General features: G+C 51.5%; 1 protein-coding gene across 1 annotated transcript in view; it reads left to right on the forward strand.

Annotated features, from left to right (window-relative positions):
- The window catches only part of CAPN13 (calpain 13), a 55,192-nt gene extending 40,041 nt beyond the window's left edge, over positions 1-15,151 (forward strand). The window contains exons 12-21 of the mRNA XM_036903616.2: positions 2,240-2,251; positions 4,464-4,663; positions 5,629-5,665; positions 7,330-7,387; positions 7,496-7,554; positions 9,474-9,542; positions 11,398-11,473; positions 13,385-13,513; positions 14,481-14,536; positions 15,093-15,151. Coding sequence (XP_036759511.2) covers positions 2,240-2,251; positions 4,464-4,663; positions 5,629-5,665; positions 7,330-7,387; positions 7,496-7,554; positions 9,474-9,542; positions 11,398-11,473; positions 13,385-13,513; positions 14,481-14,536; positions 15,093-15,119 — 723 coding nt within the window. The 3' untranslated portion in view covers positions 15,120-15,151. The remainder of the gene's footprint in view (positions 1-2,239; positions 2,252-4,463; positions 4,664-5,628; positions 5,666-7,329; positions 7,388-7,495; positions 7,555-9,473; positions 9,543-11,397; positions 11,474-13,384; positions 13,514-14,480; positions 14,537-15,092) is intronic.
- Positions 15,152-15,401: the final 250 nt, after the last annotated feature.

Consider the following 15,401-nt stretch of genomic DNA (forward strand, 5'->3'; position numbering starts at 1 on the left):
TCAGAGATAAAACCTAAAGAGGCTATAGAGTTCATCTGGTTCAACTCTGTAAATATGCAGGAAAACCTCAGACAGAGACCAGATGAGGTTTGACCAAGTTTTCAATGGGACATATCTCTTGCCCATGTCATTCGTCAGCATCTTCAGGGATGCAGCAGGTTCCAATGCCTGTTACTAAAAAAGTAGTCTGGTCCAAAACAGGCTGTTGAAACAACTCAGATTCCTGGGACCACCCCAAACCTTCTGAATGTCTGTAGACAGAGTCTGAAAATCCACATTGTACTAAGATCCCTGGGTGCTGCTTATGCACATGAAACTTTGAGAATGAATGGCTAAACTTTGGGAGGAGTTTAAGGGGAAAAAAACAATCCTGGGTATAAAGCTAGGAGTTATGTTTTTCTTCAGACTACAGTCCAGTCCTAGCTCAGTGGTTGGCTTGCAGGCATCTGCTTGGCCACCTAGCCCAGGCCAGGTTTCCCCACCCACTGAGCCTCCTCTCCCACCTCGTGGCATCCCAGCCTGCTTTTGAACTCCCGAGGGTTAGCAGGCCCCTGAACCCTCAGAATCCCCCAGCTTTCACCTCTTTAGAAGAACAAAAGGAAAGGAGTTGGGAAGGGCTGGGAAGGAATTGGGGGATCTGGTCTACCCAGCCAGGACTGAACAGTGCTGGCATCAGACAAGACTACTAAAACATCTTAGCCAATTCTTCCCTCTTCTGGTGAGACAGAAGCCCATGAGGGCTGCCCCAGTGCACGGCCCTGGGGGATGCTGTTCCCGTCGTCATTACAGTCTAGTATCCCAGAGCTGGGCAACACAATAGCCTTCTGTTAAGTCATCTACCCAAAGTCTTTACATTTCAGGAGTCCTGGCAAGATCCTAATTGCAGGTTTTTTAAATGCTGTCAAACCTGTTTCTGTACTTTTCAGCCAGAGATGCATTCTTTCTCAGCTGCCCACGTTTCCCAAAGGGGCACTCAGATTGAGATATCCTCAGGCTCCCTGGAGATCCTAGTGGATCTTGCAGGATCCCAACTGAGTTAAACGCCAAAGAACTGTCCAGACCTTGGCTATTCAAGAGACACGTGGGTTCCTTTCACAGACCAGCTGAGAGGCCATGTGCGTGCCAGCAACCAGGCTCTTTGAAGTTTCCAGGGCTGTCATGGTGCTTGTAGGTACAATGCTGTAGGTGACAACTACATCCAGTCTCTCGCCTGGGTGTGGGCCTGTGACTCCCCAGCTGCTAGGGGAGCACTGCTCTGCCTTGCATCAAGCTAAACACAGGTGGTCTACCAATAGGCAAGAAGGAGGCAGGACAGAGGAAAAGGACAAGGGTAGACAAGCCATTTCATCTTCACACCAAACACCCTCCCTGAGGCTTGGATTCTCCACTTCCTTCCAGCTCACTAGTGATCTCCAGAGAAGTCTGCTGGGCAAATCAAGTATGTGTAGGTGGGGCCCAGGACCAGCGGGGGAAAGATCTGAACCACACCAGCCATGGAAGATGGTGCCTGGTGGTGGATCTTAATTACAGAGGAAGCAACACAGCTTGCTCTATTCTTGCCTCTGTTACTTAGACTGCTGAGACTCAGTTTCCACATCCATAAAATGGGGAGCCTAGTGTCTACTTGCAGGATTCCTGTGACAATCCAGTACATTACACAGAAGTGTTTTATTAACGGTGGTATGGCTTAAAAATGGCACTGAATCCTCAATGCTTCCTTCTGCCACACGGAAAGACTGGAATGTAGGTCTTTCCCCATTCATAAGCACACATACATTCCCTACAAACACCAGGGGCTAGAACAAATTCCCATCATACTTTACAATGGTATGGTGGAATAAGAGAAGATTATTTCTCATTGGTGCTCCTGATGTTGGGAAATTTACATTTGATCCATGTTCTGTCTTGCCTCCAGGCCTTCTCTTTCCTTCCTGTCTCACTTTCCTTCCTGATTCTACCATCATTGCCGTGAAGATTGACCACACTTGGCTGAGATGACAAAGGGAAAGTCTCCTTCTCAATTTCCCTCCCCTTATTCTCCCTACGATTGATTTGTTAGGTTTCCTTTTTCAGGATTTCATGCAGGGAATGAGTTATGCTTCCCAGTCACCCCCGGGTGAGCCAGGGAACAGGCTGACCATGCAGGAAGGAATGCAGGGCCCTGAGTCAGGCTGCTGGGATCTGACTGCCCTTGTGTTTTGGTTTGGGCCCCTGAACCTACCTTTCTTCTTCCCAACAGGTCGACCCTCAGGTATGGTTCGCTACTGCCTCCTGGGCCTGTGGAGCTTCTGTTCCTTCTGTGGGTGAGGTGCTAAGCCTCCTCCAAACCATGGCCTTGACATATCTCTCACTGTTTGGAGGCTGCATATTCAGTCTTGTTATGTCCTGTAACAGATACATGTCCTGTAACAGATGGTCTGGAGGTTGGACCTTGTGAGCTGGCTCGACATCAAGAGGGGCTGCAACTCTGAGTCCATTCTCAGGCATCTGGCCTCCAGTAGATAAGACTGATGCAGCGGAATCCTTTTTATTTAAGATGAGAGGCAAGGCTAATGGGGGTGCCTTGGAGAGGGCAGATCTTTAGCCTCTCATATTCTTTGTCAGCCCCCAAATCTACCATAAACAGGATACCTTGCTTTGCAAAGGCAAATTCAAGGCATGTCCTCTAGCTCTTCTTATAACCAAATTGCTACCCTTTTCCTAATTAGGTATTCTCGGTCGGCATTGGTGAAAGGGTGACTTGAAATATGAGTAAGCATGAGGAGGACAAATGGAATTTGGGAAACCTGACCTCATGGGCACTCAGACCCCTCCATGGGCCCTGGGCTCTGCAGAGCTACTGCAGCAGGGGAGGTACCTGCCCCCGGGGACCAAGGGTGGAAGGCAGGGAGCAGCATGTAAGTAGTAGCTTCAGCATGTTCCCCATAGAGAAGCAACTCCACGCCCCCTAGGGATGCCCCAACTGACAGACGGGGGCCAGGACGGGGGTGCAGGGGGGTGGGAGGGGGTGTCTCCAAGCAGAGGATACTCAGAAGCCCAGGCAGAAAGCAGGCATCAAGGAGGCCACTGCAGCAGTGGCGCAGCCACAGTGCTGGGTCTGATTTGGGTCCCCAGAAGCCAGAAGGGTTTCCAAGAAAGCAATCAGTTTGAAGGAACAGATTGTTGATCTAGTTCCCAGAGCTGGAGAACAGGACTAAGGACTTGATCTGTGAAAAGGCACGAGCCCCATTCCTAGAGCAACAGGGTCAGGTCTGTGTGTGAATAATGACTAGCCCTGTGGTGATTTGATGCTGGCTCCTCTGAGTGCTGGACCAAGAACCTCCCATCACTCTACCATACTCACACTTTTTGTTGCCATTGAGCAAGTCTGTTCTGAAGGATTGGGGGCCTGGACAGGGCTGCAAGAGTCCAGTGGCAGGAGGAGGGCAGGAGAGCAGAGAAGCAGGGAAATCCCTACCTTCTAGATTATAGGAGGTATGATGCCCATATACCTCTGTACGCAATGCCTCCCCATGTGCACACTTTTGCGTGCACACACACACACACACACACACACACACACACACACACAGATCCACAAGACAGTGCTGACTATCTGGAGAAAAACTGATCTCATCATTGCTTTTGCTAGAAGGGCCCAGGCAAGTCAAACTCCAAGCCTGCAGGGGCTGCTGTTAACATCAGCAAAATCACCTTGGGGATTGCCCCCTGCATGCCTGGGGCAGTGGCCTATCTCCTTTCTCATCCTGTAGCCTAGTCCTATCCACACCCCCGGAAAAGAAACTCTCTCCTTCTCCCTGTTTTTCCCCAAGGTAGAGCTCACAAATAATCATTTCACGCTGCACAGCCATTCTAAATGGAATCCCCATGCTTGACTGTATTGAGGAAAATTTATTTAGTGAGGAGTTTTTATTAGGTAATATGTATGTGACATCCAGTAATAGGAACTGCTTCATATTTATTGTTTTATCTCTCAGAAAAATACTGAAATAAAAGGAAAATGATCAGGGCTCATTATTCTCCAATGAGAAGGCATTCAGGACTCTGCTGACAAGATGAAATGGAGGAAATGGAAGGAGTCTAACTCTGGTGCTGTCATGATCCAAGGCATGCTTTGCAAAAGGTCCAGGGCAGAAGGGGCTTTGGAGGCTCCAAAAGCAATTCAGTGTTGGAACAATCTCACTCGTTTACTTGGAAGTCTTCTTTATATATAAGCAGAAACCGAGGATGCTGTTAGATTTAATGAGCTAAAAACCACGTCATGTTACTTTGCATTCATTGCAGTGTTAGCATCTGTATTAGATGACAGTCTAAACTCTATTGCATTTAGACAGTAAGCACTGTCTCCCTCTCCCAGGCCTGTCATTCTGGTGAAGGCAGAGGGGTGTGGAAGGGGGCAGGTCTCTGCTTGGGGCTGGGCCAGGCACGCAGGTGCTTTCTCACTGTGGTCATGTTTCCACCAGTTCCAGCACTTCCGGGAGAGGCTGCCATCTACCTTTTTTCACCAGTTCAGAAATCCCAACAAGGGCATAACTTCTCAAAGCAATTACAACCTCACAAAGTACTTCAGTCTGACACAGGGGACCTATGTGGTAGTCGTCTCTGCGCACAAAGCAGTGGAGTTCTTGCTCCGAATCTTCCTGAAGATGCCAGAGAGTGACAGGTATAGAACCTCTGGGAATCTAAATATCTTGTTCTGTTTCATGTTATAAAAGCACGTTGCAATGTCAGTGGCACATAGAGTGTGAGCCCCACCTCTGAGAAGCTCCCCACAAAGTGGGGTGAGAAAGTCTATGAACCAATAAGTAGCCAAACAGGATGGAGCCATTGCTCCAGTGGCCTTGCAAAGTCACATGGGAGGACAGAGTGGAAGGATCCAGCCCTGGCAAGAGGGACTGAGGAAGGCTTCTTGTGGGTAATGGCATTTGAGCTAGTCCTTGGTGGAAGCCATAATTTAGTATTTTAAAGGGGAAGGCAATGCAGGTAGAAGGAAAAAGCATGAGCAAAACCAGAAAAGTGGGTGAGCACAGGGCTTGAAGAATAAGTGATGTGAGTCATATGTACAGGAAGCTGTGTGCACATGGCATGCATGGCAACCGTCTGAAATATAACCAGGATGTGGGGTATACCATGAAGACAATGAAAGAGTCTGATCATGGAGGGTCTTTGATGCCAAGTCAGTGGTTAAGACTGGGATCAACAGGTCCAGGCCCTGCTGTGTAGACTCAGGGCATTTGCCACCATTGTCAAGGCCATCTCTACAGCTGAGTGTGGGTGAGGCCTCAGGCCAGTGCACCAGCCAGCCACTGTGCCACCAGAGCCAGAACACAGAACAAGGCTTTTCTGTCATCCTGGCAACAGAGATTGCTCCATGTGGGTGCCTAGTGGTGAAAGGAACCATTTACTAAATGGTGAGAAGACCAGATGATGTCCGTCCCCAAAAATGGGCACGTGGTTATGATGCTTGTCTGTCTGCTGATAGCTCACTTCCCACCCTGCTGTGCCTACAGCATTCCCCACGAGGTCCTTAGCATGAATGTCCAGTGTACCCACCATGCCCTCCATATGCAAGCCCCCTTTGAGGGGTGCACTGGTCATGCTTGTCACATTGTTTCCCTGATTTTCTAGGAACCTGGGCAGCAACTTCAACCTCAGAGCACTCAAGGTAGGTGTGCAGCAAGGTTGGGCTGGAGAGCGTCAATGGTCACGTCCCATCTGCAGGAGCGTCTATCTCTTTCCTTGCCTTACCACTGACCAATGAGAACAGAAACACCATAATGGGCTGGTGATGGCTTGAAGGGGCAGGACAGAGGGGAGACCAGGCCTCCAAGGTCAGGCTGGGCCTGCCATCTTCCTTCTGCAGACTTCAGCATTCCCATTCCCCTAAAGGTTTTATCCAATTTGGATAAAGCCTCTGTCTCAGATCTAAGTGAGGGGTCCTTGTGCTTCATTGTACCAGACAGGTAGCCTCTTTCCCCAGAAATCTGATATTGGCTGTTTTCCCTTTGATCCAGGTAAGTCTTCCAGAAAACAGCTCCCCAAAATGCATCTTCTACACGTATTCTCGGCAGATGTACTTGGCACAGGGACAGGCGATGGAAGGAAGGAAACCTCTCCTAGGCCATTTTCAGGACACAGAGGCTGAGAGTGACTCCATGGGTTGTTTTATCAGCCTCTCTCGCCGTGTGTTTCCAGAACTGATCTGGCTACCAGTCCCTGCGGAGAAGTGGCACCCCACCTGGGCGACCCCTGGGATGGAATGTAGAACTTGGAAAGGGAGGGGCTATTATAGAGGCGGGTGTACTTCTTCAGTCTTTGAACCAGCAATTGGCAAGAGCCCCTTGAAACCTTTCCTCCTGCTCGGGCACCTCCCACCAGCCTCGGCATCATTCCTCCCGGGAGCTGGCCAGTTTCAGAAATCACAGCATTCTTCCTGCCAAGCCACCAATGTGCACAGGGGATTTCTTAATGGTTTAATAAACTGTTATAAAGAGCTCCTTGACTTGTCAGGAGAAAAGTAGCTGCCAAGGGCTGTGCGCCATGGGCCCTTTTCCATTACTAGTCTCAGTGGTGTGGGAAGAAGAAAGTGATGCGACTGGTTGTGTGAACTGTGCCAGCCTTGGGCCAGGCAAAAGCCAAGGACAAGAAGGATGGCAGGCATTCAGAGGGCTCGTGGGGTAACAAGGATGCAGCCCAAAGGCAAATTGTTCGCGCAGCCTGGGCCCAAAGGAAAAAGCAAGGAGGAATGAAGAATGTGGCTGGCATGAGGGGTTGCAGCGAGCAGCTCAGTACGGACCTCTGCGTCTCTGTTTAATCGTCATGGAAGGCACCACCACAAATGCTGTTCAGTCTCCCCAGAAGCAAATTAAAAGCAGTTAACACCCCCAGAAGTTCAGGCCAGGAGAAGTTTCACTCCCCTCAACCTCAATTGCTTCCCGTTTTTAATTCAAAGAAAAGCATGCTGTCTCCCCTTTTGTTCCGGTGGCTGGGAAGATAAATGCTAGGTAATGTGCTCAGTTCTCTTAGACTAGATGCCTGGAGCTTTTCTTTTCTCTCACCACACACGCACACCCACACACACTCACCCAGAAGTCTTATTTTCTCCTAGTCTCTTTCTGGAAGCAGATGGGGAGCACACAGCTACAGGGTTATGTGTGATGAACACTCATCAGCATGGCCTGGAGCAGTCAAGGGACGCTTCCTGACAAAGGCGAGCTGGGCATTCAGGGAAGCCAAGTGCTTAGAAACCTGAGCGCTCTTACAGAGTCGGCCAGGTGTGCCCTGGGCTCCTGCCATAGGGTTCCTGCATTCCTCCTTTGTTTGAACCAGGGGCTGAACATCGATGCCAGCCAGCTTCAGAGCCTTCTCAACCAGGAACTGCTAACAGGTAAGGTCAGACCCATGGGCCCACCGGCCCTAACCTCATCCCCACTGCCGAGCCAGTCCAGCGTCAGCGCACCTTGACACTGCCGTCCTTCCTGTTCTCTCCCCCCAGGGTCTCCAGGGGACACGTTCTCTTTGGATGAGTGCCGGAGCATCGTGGCACTGATGGAAGTATCCTTTGCTGTGGCTCTGCACCCCACCCCACCCAGCTCTGTGAGCCCACCTGCTCTGTGGGCTCCCCTAGCCATCTAATTAGGATGCCAGGGAGCCCTTGCTCACTCTCAGTGTTTCCTCTTCTTTGGTTCTAAGGGCACCCAAGGTCCTGGGTTCTGTGGATTCCATTCCAACTCACCAGCTCTCCAGAGCAGAGCAGCCACAGCAACAATGCCAGTGGTTACCATCTACCAAGTATCTGCTGCATGCTGAGAATTGCACTGATGGATGTATGGATAGATAGATGATAGATAGATAGATAGATAGATAGATAGATAGATAGATAGATAGATGATAGACAGACAGATAGATAAATGATAGGTAGATGATAGATAGATAGGTGATAGATAGATAGATAGATGATAGATAGATAGATAGATAGATAGATAGATAGATAGATAGATAGATTATAGACAGACAGATAGATAAATGATAGGTAGATGATAGATAGGTGATAGATAGATAGATAGATAGATAGATAGATAGATAGATAGATAGATAGATAGATAGATAGATAGACAGATGATAGATAGATGTGTGTGTGTGGGGGGGGTGTATGGCGTTTTCCTTGCAATTCTTGCAATAACACCAATGACACAAGAAGTATTATCCCATCATGCAAAGGAAAAAACAGGCATTCAGAGAGGTTAAGTAACTGGTTAAGTAATCACACAACTAGTCAGAATTTGTGCCTAGAGTTTAAATTGGAGTCCAGTTCCCAACATCTCCCCTGCCTCCTTGTAGCGGCACTGGGAACTATGTCCCATCCACCCCTCCCCTTACCACTGGAGGGGCCTTCCTATGTAAATACCTGACTCCATAAGCCCCCAAGTCAATAAAGATAACAGCCCCTGAAACTTGTGGAAAACTCCTGTCTGCATTCAAGTCCCCAACCCTGGTATTATTCTCACACTCACTGCATTTGCAGCTGAGGTGAGGGGGGTTGGGGACAGCAGGTGTGGCAGGGCTGAGAATCAACCCAGGTCTCCTGACTCCTGTCCTGACTTCCACTCTGCAAAGAGCCATTTCTCCCCTTGCTGCTCCATCTCCCAACAGGCCAGGCCAGAGAGACTGGCTTCATGGGTCCATGACCCCCAGCTGCTGCCTTGTAGCTCTGTTCTCGAGTGTGTGCTGTCTCCCTGGAGTGAGACAGACCCCCGGTCCTCTGTTAACAAGGCTCGATGGGAACATGGAGCCAGCCATTGTCGAACAAGCCTTCTTGATGAAATCATAAATCAGGCCCTGTCTCTGCTGGCTATGGTTTGAAATCACTCAGAGACACTGCCTGTCCACTGCAGAGGAATCAAAATGGTTTGTGGCAGCCCCACAGCCTGGGATAGTAACCCCAGGGTAGGTCGGTAGGTCACATCTGCTGGACCCCTGCAGAGAAGACAGGTCTTTGCTACGCTGCTCCTTCCTCCTCCCCCACGAGCAACCCTGCTCCCCTTCCTCTCACTAGTTCCCATGAGGCCCTAGAGTGACCAGGGCTTTAATACACGGAGTGAGTCCATCCCCTCACGTGCACAAGGACACACTCACCTGTCTTGCTGCTTCAGGAGTCACAGTGACGCCCCTCATGCTCCTCCCCATGCTCCCCCACCAGGGGCCCCACTCCAGGCAGTAAAGCCTGCATTCGGGGCTCACCTTCTTCCCCTGGATTCAAGCGATGTTCTCCAATTGCCCTTTTCCCTTGTAAAATAAGTCTAAGCCAGGTTGCTTGCAGACCCAGCAGGAGCCAGCTGGCCTGGGGCCATCCAGATGACGCTGGGCTGCCAGCTACCAGCTGATGGATGGAGCTGCTCCCGGCTGGGTTGGCGGGACCTATGGCCCCTCTGCTTACTCCACACTGGACTGGTTACCTCTTAATTCCCCACCAGCTGAAAGTGAACGGGCGTCTTGACCAGGAGGAGTTTTCAAGGCTGTGGAGCCGTCTCATCTGCTGCCAGGTACCAGCATGTGTGACCAGCACTCTTATTCTGTCCAGTTGAGAAATAGTTACTAGGTGCCCAACTCCGCACCAGGGCTGAGGGGTACACAAAAGGAGGAACCTCCCCGCTCCAGGAGAGCATGTGTATTGTTTGGGGTGATGTCCACGTGCTGCTAGAGCACAAGGCAGGGCCCGGCCAGTGGCCGTGCGAGGAGCACTCTAGGAGGCCGGAGGAGAACAGGACCACGGTGGGCGGTAGCTGAGACCACCACGAGCATTTCCCCCCTCGTCTCCACACCGGCCCCTCCAACATCCCCCAGCCCGCTAGTCCATCTCATTTTCTAGTCCATCTGTCAGGAGAGACATCGAAACCACAGCTGCAGCCTGTGGCCTCGCCATTGTTCTCAGGACAAAGTCTAAACTCATCAAAGCTGTGCACAAGATCCTCCAAGCTGGGACCCCACTTTGGGGTCCAGGAGAAGCCCTTTCACTTCTCTTCCTTCAGACCCAACCACGAGCCTGACCAGTGCCCACCTGCCCTGAGAATCCAGCCTCAAAAGCACCTCCCCTGCGGACACCCCCACCCGCCAGAGGTCTTGCCAGCCCCTAAGGCCCTGTTAGTGCCCCTCAGCTCTTCACACGTGAGTCCATATAAGGAAGTCTTGTCTGCGGGGCTGCACCAGGGGGTATCACCTACTCCCTGACTTGGGGTCATTGGGTTTCTCACAGGACTCGGCAGTGGCTAACACAGCCCTCCATTAAATTGTGGGGTTCTCCAGGGCAGGGGCGCCCTCATACTCATCCTTCCCCAGCACCTTCCTTGGTCTCTTGCACACAGCAGGCACTCAAACATGCTGGACAAGTGCCTAAACTAATGAATCACTGAATGACTATGTGAACACCTAATGTAGAACACTCTAGGTCTCTCTTGATACTCACCAAAAGCCAAATAAAACCAAAGAAAGTTCTCAGGCTGCTATCTCACAGAAATCGTCTCCTGCCATTGGCTGCCATCACACGCCTACTTGGGGGTATTTTGCCTTAAAACAGCTCTTGTGGGGTAGCTGTGCACAGGCCAAATTAGTCCCCAGTCAGCAGGGGCGCTTACATGCTCAGCCCAAGGCAGGTTACCTGCCTGAGTGTCAGTTTCCTCACCTGAGAAGTAATATGATGATCCAGTTATAGTGACAATTAGGGCAGGTAGAAAAGTCCAGCATAAATGGAGGGTTCCCTGTGCAAAATCCAGGTGTTAGTCACTACATCCTGCAGCTGTGCGTGGAAGCAGGTGCAGTTCCGCCCCACCTCGAGGCTTCTGCACTGCCCTCACTATTGAGTAGGACACGCCCCGAGACTCTTAATGAATATTTGAGCATTTACTCCTTGCAGTCCACCTATGAGGTAGATACTGTAATTATTCCTGTGCTACAGATGGGGAAACTGAGGCCCAGAAAGATTAAGTAATTTGCCCAGGGTTATGCAGCTGGCAAAGAGGCAGGCAGGGATTAAGACTTGGCAGGCTGGTTGTAAGGCTGGTGCTCTTAACCACTTCCCTCTGCCAAGTCTTCAGAGAGCCCTACCCTCCCTCAAAAGCAGCAGGCTGCCCTGTGTGTCAGGAGCCATGTCTAGGGGGCAGGGGGCCAAGGAAGACAAAAGAGGAGATGCGGGAGGAGCCCACAGCCCTGCAGCTGGGGGCCAGGGTGGTTGACTTGATAAGGCAGAGCCAACTCCTGCCTACGATCTTCAGTGTGCTGGACCCGCTCAAGGTTTAGTGAGGCAGCCTCGGGGATGGTAAAGGGCTTCCCTTTCCCCAGCACATCCTCTTCAAGGTGGGTGCCAGCACTCACACGGGCTTCCTGCCTCTTTTCCCATATCAGAGTGTTTTCCAGAACATCCAGAAGCACTCTGGAGTTTTCCTGAGTTCAGATTTGTGGAAGGCCATAAAGGATGCAGGTAAGGCAGGCAGGGGGCCCTTTGGGCCGTGATGAGGGGTGTGTGTGGTGTGTGTGTGTGTGTGTGTGTGTGTGTGTGTGTGTAACGGCTGTGGGCAATGCTGGTGCAGAGGCTGGGCCAGTCAGGAGAGAGCAGAGCTGCAGCTCTGTATCCCCCCTGGTTTACATGGGCCTCTGGGGAGCCCCAGGCTCGGGACTCAGACTCCATCCTCCCCCACTGAGTTCTCACAGGCCAGACAATTTCCTCCATTGCCTTTTCTCCCCAGCACAGTCCTAATTGTGAGAAAATAACCCCACACGATTGATGCCCTCCCAGAGCTGGAACTCACCTTGGAGATGCTTCCATCTCAGCACCAGGGCCACCAGGGTTAAATATCCACGGGCAGCCTGCTGCAATCTCTTCACAGAGTTTGGAGCTAAATGAAATCAGGTGGCATCTGACTGGGTCGAGTAGGCCAGAGCTTTCAGCCCTAGGATAATGATCCTAATACCGCAGGGCACGTAAGTGCTTCATAGTTCAGTGAGAACATGCACTCACGCCATCATCTCATTTGATTGTCTCCGCTCCTCTGCCATCTGAGTCATTATCTCAACTGTACCAATAGGGAACATAGATCGCAAGAAGGTTAAGTCAGGGAACTGCCATTTTCCTTAATAAAATGTAAAATCAGATTCCCCCAGGTTAGCGCTGGAAGGAGAGGTCCCCAGTTCTCCCTCCCGTGGCCCCTGGCCTGGGGACTGAGTAGAATCATGGGCTGCTGCTCCCCTTAATTCGTCATAGCAGAGAGCTGTGCCTCTCAAACTTGAATGTGCACTAGAACCCTCCAGAATCTTGGTAAAGCACAGATGGAACCTCGTCCATCACTCAAAGTTTCTGATTCAGGAGGACTGTGATAAGGCTCAACAATTAGCATTTCTTGCAATTACCCATGTGAGGCTGGTGCTCCTGGTCTAGGGAACACAATAGGAGAACCACTGAACAACCACAGAAAGATGGAATCTTTAAAGGAGACCTCACTAGTGATTTCAGAATAACAAAAGGGAAAAAGATACAGAACAGTTGGAATTCAACAGAAAAGCAGTCCAGGACCAGGCTGCTAAGGTAGAGGGGCACGGAGCTAATGATAAGGAAAGAGGCTAACTTGAAACTGTGGTGAGCTGGAGGGTGCTGCTCCTTCTAGGGCCTTCAGATCACCTTATTAACTGCTGGAGAAACTGTGTCTTGACTGCATGGGGCTTGCAGGCCACCAGCTTCATCCACTGGATGGATGGCTTGGTTTGCACAATTCTGCCTGCCTCCCAAAGCTCACAGGCCTGTTTTCCAGTCTGCCATTGTCTGCTGTGTGCCTCCTGGAGCTCATACTAGGTGGCAAGGTGGCAAGGCCCAAAGAGAGAAAGGCATCTTACACCTGAGGCCACTCCTTGCTGGGTGCTGACTTAGGCCTGTGCCTCCCTCTTCCACGAGGCACACTTGCCAGCACTAGCAGAGTCCACACACAGGCCCCATCTGGAGTCCTGGGGTCCAGGGGGAGGCTGTTGACAAGGTCAGCAGCGGAGAGGCCTGACAGAGGCAGGGCTGGGAGCAAAGCCCAGGTGGCCTGGAAGCTCCCATTCCACATGGGAATTATCAGATGATTGGGAAGGCTGAGGTATCCCCCAAACAGTCCATATCTTGAGTATCTTGAGTTGGTCTCTGGCCAAACTCCAGAACACTGTCATGGGGGCCCAGCAGCCAGTGAGAAAGAGGCAACTTCAGAATCATAAAGGCACTGACATGCAGCAGACTAGCCACTGAGCCAGGCTGAGGAGGAAGTGGGGGTAAAAGGCCGCTAGGCCCCCTGGGCACGGCTCACAGCAAAGGGCTGACCTTCCCTCGGCTCCTCCCTGCTCACTAGCTCACCCCGTGGCCCAGACTTCCTTGCAGGGATCTCTGTCAACAAAGGGCTGCTGGACCTCATGACCCTCAGATACAGTGACCACACCGGAAGGGTCAGCTTCTCCAGCCTGGTCTGCTTTCTGTTGCGACTTGAAGCCATGGCAAGTAAGTGTCACCTGGGGGCATCCTGGAGACCGTCACAGTGGGCAGAAAACACGGGAGAGGCCCAGGAACACACTCCTGCCCCAGGTCTGGGCAGGGCCTCAGCCATGGGCTGGCTGGGGTCCTGCGTGTGGATCCCTGGCTGCAGGAGCGAGCACCGGCCTCAGCCTGCATGTAGTCGGTCTGTGTCCCCCGCAGCCCGTCTGCACCTTGTTCTCCCCAGGGTGACCCCCTCCCAGGGCTCTCATCGCCTCATCACCCTGTCAGTGCCTCTTTCAGGAACAAGGTTAATTTACCTCCCTGTGTCCCCTCTCTGGGTTCTTTACAGTTTAAACCTCCCCTTCTGGCAATGAATGATCTGGGGCTCTGCTGAAGGAATTACACACACAAGAGAATAGGTGGGGACAGCCGGTCTTTCCCAAAGCTTCAGAAATTCAACTACATGGGTCAGAGGTTTTGACACTTTTTATGTTGTTGTAAATGAAACCTTTGTTGTGAATGAAACCTTATGCTAAACCCCAAGCCGTGACAGAGCTCAGACGCTGTGAGGCTGAGGTAGAATGGTTGAGGCAGAACCGGCATGAGGCAGTTCTGTAAGCAGGACAGCTCGGAGCTGGGCAGCTCAGACTGAGAGGACAGAGGCCTGGAGCTGACAGGGGAGGGGAGGCGTGAGCCTTGCTCCAGAGAGTTCTCAGCTGGACAAGGGAGGCTCCCAGGCTGCGCAATGAAATACTTCCTCAGATGAGCCCCCGCATCCCCAGGGCCAATGGGGCGGGCCGTGCGGCCCAGAGCGGACAGCGATGCGCCCTGAGCTGCCCCACGGGTGGAGAGTTTGGCTGGGGAGCAGGGGATGCCCCCCCTGTGGAGACAGAGCCCCTCACCCCGGGTCACCGCATTTGTTTCTGTCTTCACAGGGCCCAACCCTCCCTCCCTTGGCCCGTCCTGATTTTTCTCCTCCATTTTACCCTAGGGACTTTCCAGAACCTCTCTAAGGACGGAAAAGGACTCTACCTGACAAAAATGGAGGTGAGGGGCCTTCCCCTCCCAGAGACAGCGCCCAGCCCCAGGCCACCTCTCCTCACTGATTCCAGGGGGCATTTTTCTCCCTGAGAATATTGAACAGCCTGTCGAAGGTCAGCCGAGCTGCCGCCCCCCTGCCTCCAATTACTGCCTTTATATATTGCTGACTGCCAAGGCTGCTTCAGGATCTTGGCAGACAGATTTTACTTTTTTCCAATAGCTTAATAAAGCAGAGGATTATGTGGGAGTCATAAATCCAAGAGGGAACTGAAGAACACCTGCTGAGCCCACTGTACGTTAAATTTACTCCCAGTGAGTTTTAGAGCGAGCCTCCTGGCCCAGCCAGCCGGTCGACCTCAGCTACCCCCTACACTGGCTGTTCAGGGAGTAGCAGAAGATGGGCTCTGACAGGGAGCTGAGACCTCCTGCCTGGGTTGGAATTAGCTGGAAAGGGTTGATAAGACAACTGAGATCTTTCAAGGAAGGAGGGAACCATTAGCCCTGTTCTTTTATTAAGCTAACAAGTTTAAAGATTGATTGTAATGATGATGCTTACTTTCAGTGGATGAATCTGGTCATGTACAACTGAAGCAGAGAGCAGAGCAGTCCCCAGAGGCCAGGTAAGACGTGACGACTTTAGAATCCTTTCCTCCTAGGAGTACAATTTCCTTTCTTCTCTAGGAACCGCACAGAAGATTCTCTCCCTGGGAGCAGCCTCCCCAGAGGTTACAGATCCCTTATGTGTGTAAGCCAAGGCCGAGCTGCTCAAGGCCCCTGAGTTTGAGGGTTAATACATGCTGCAAATTTCATCCAAGCCATGTAGACCAGTGGGCTTTCGTGAGAGTGTAGCTTAAAGTCATGAGTGAGGGAT

Source organism: Manis pentadactyla, chromosome 2 (genome assembly GCF_030020395.1).
Source record: "Manis pentadactyla isolate mManPen7 chromosome 2, mManPen7.hap1, whole genome shotgun sequence".
Lineage (NCBI taxonomy): Eukaryota > Metazoa > Chordata > Mammalia > Pholidota > Manidae > Manis > Manis pentadactyla.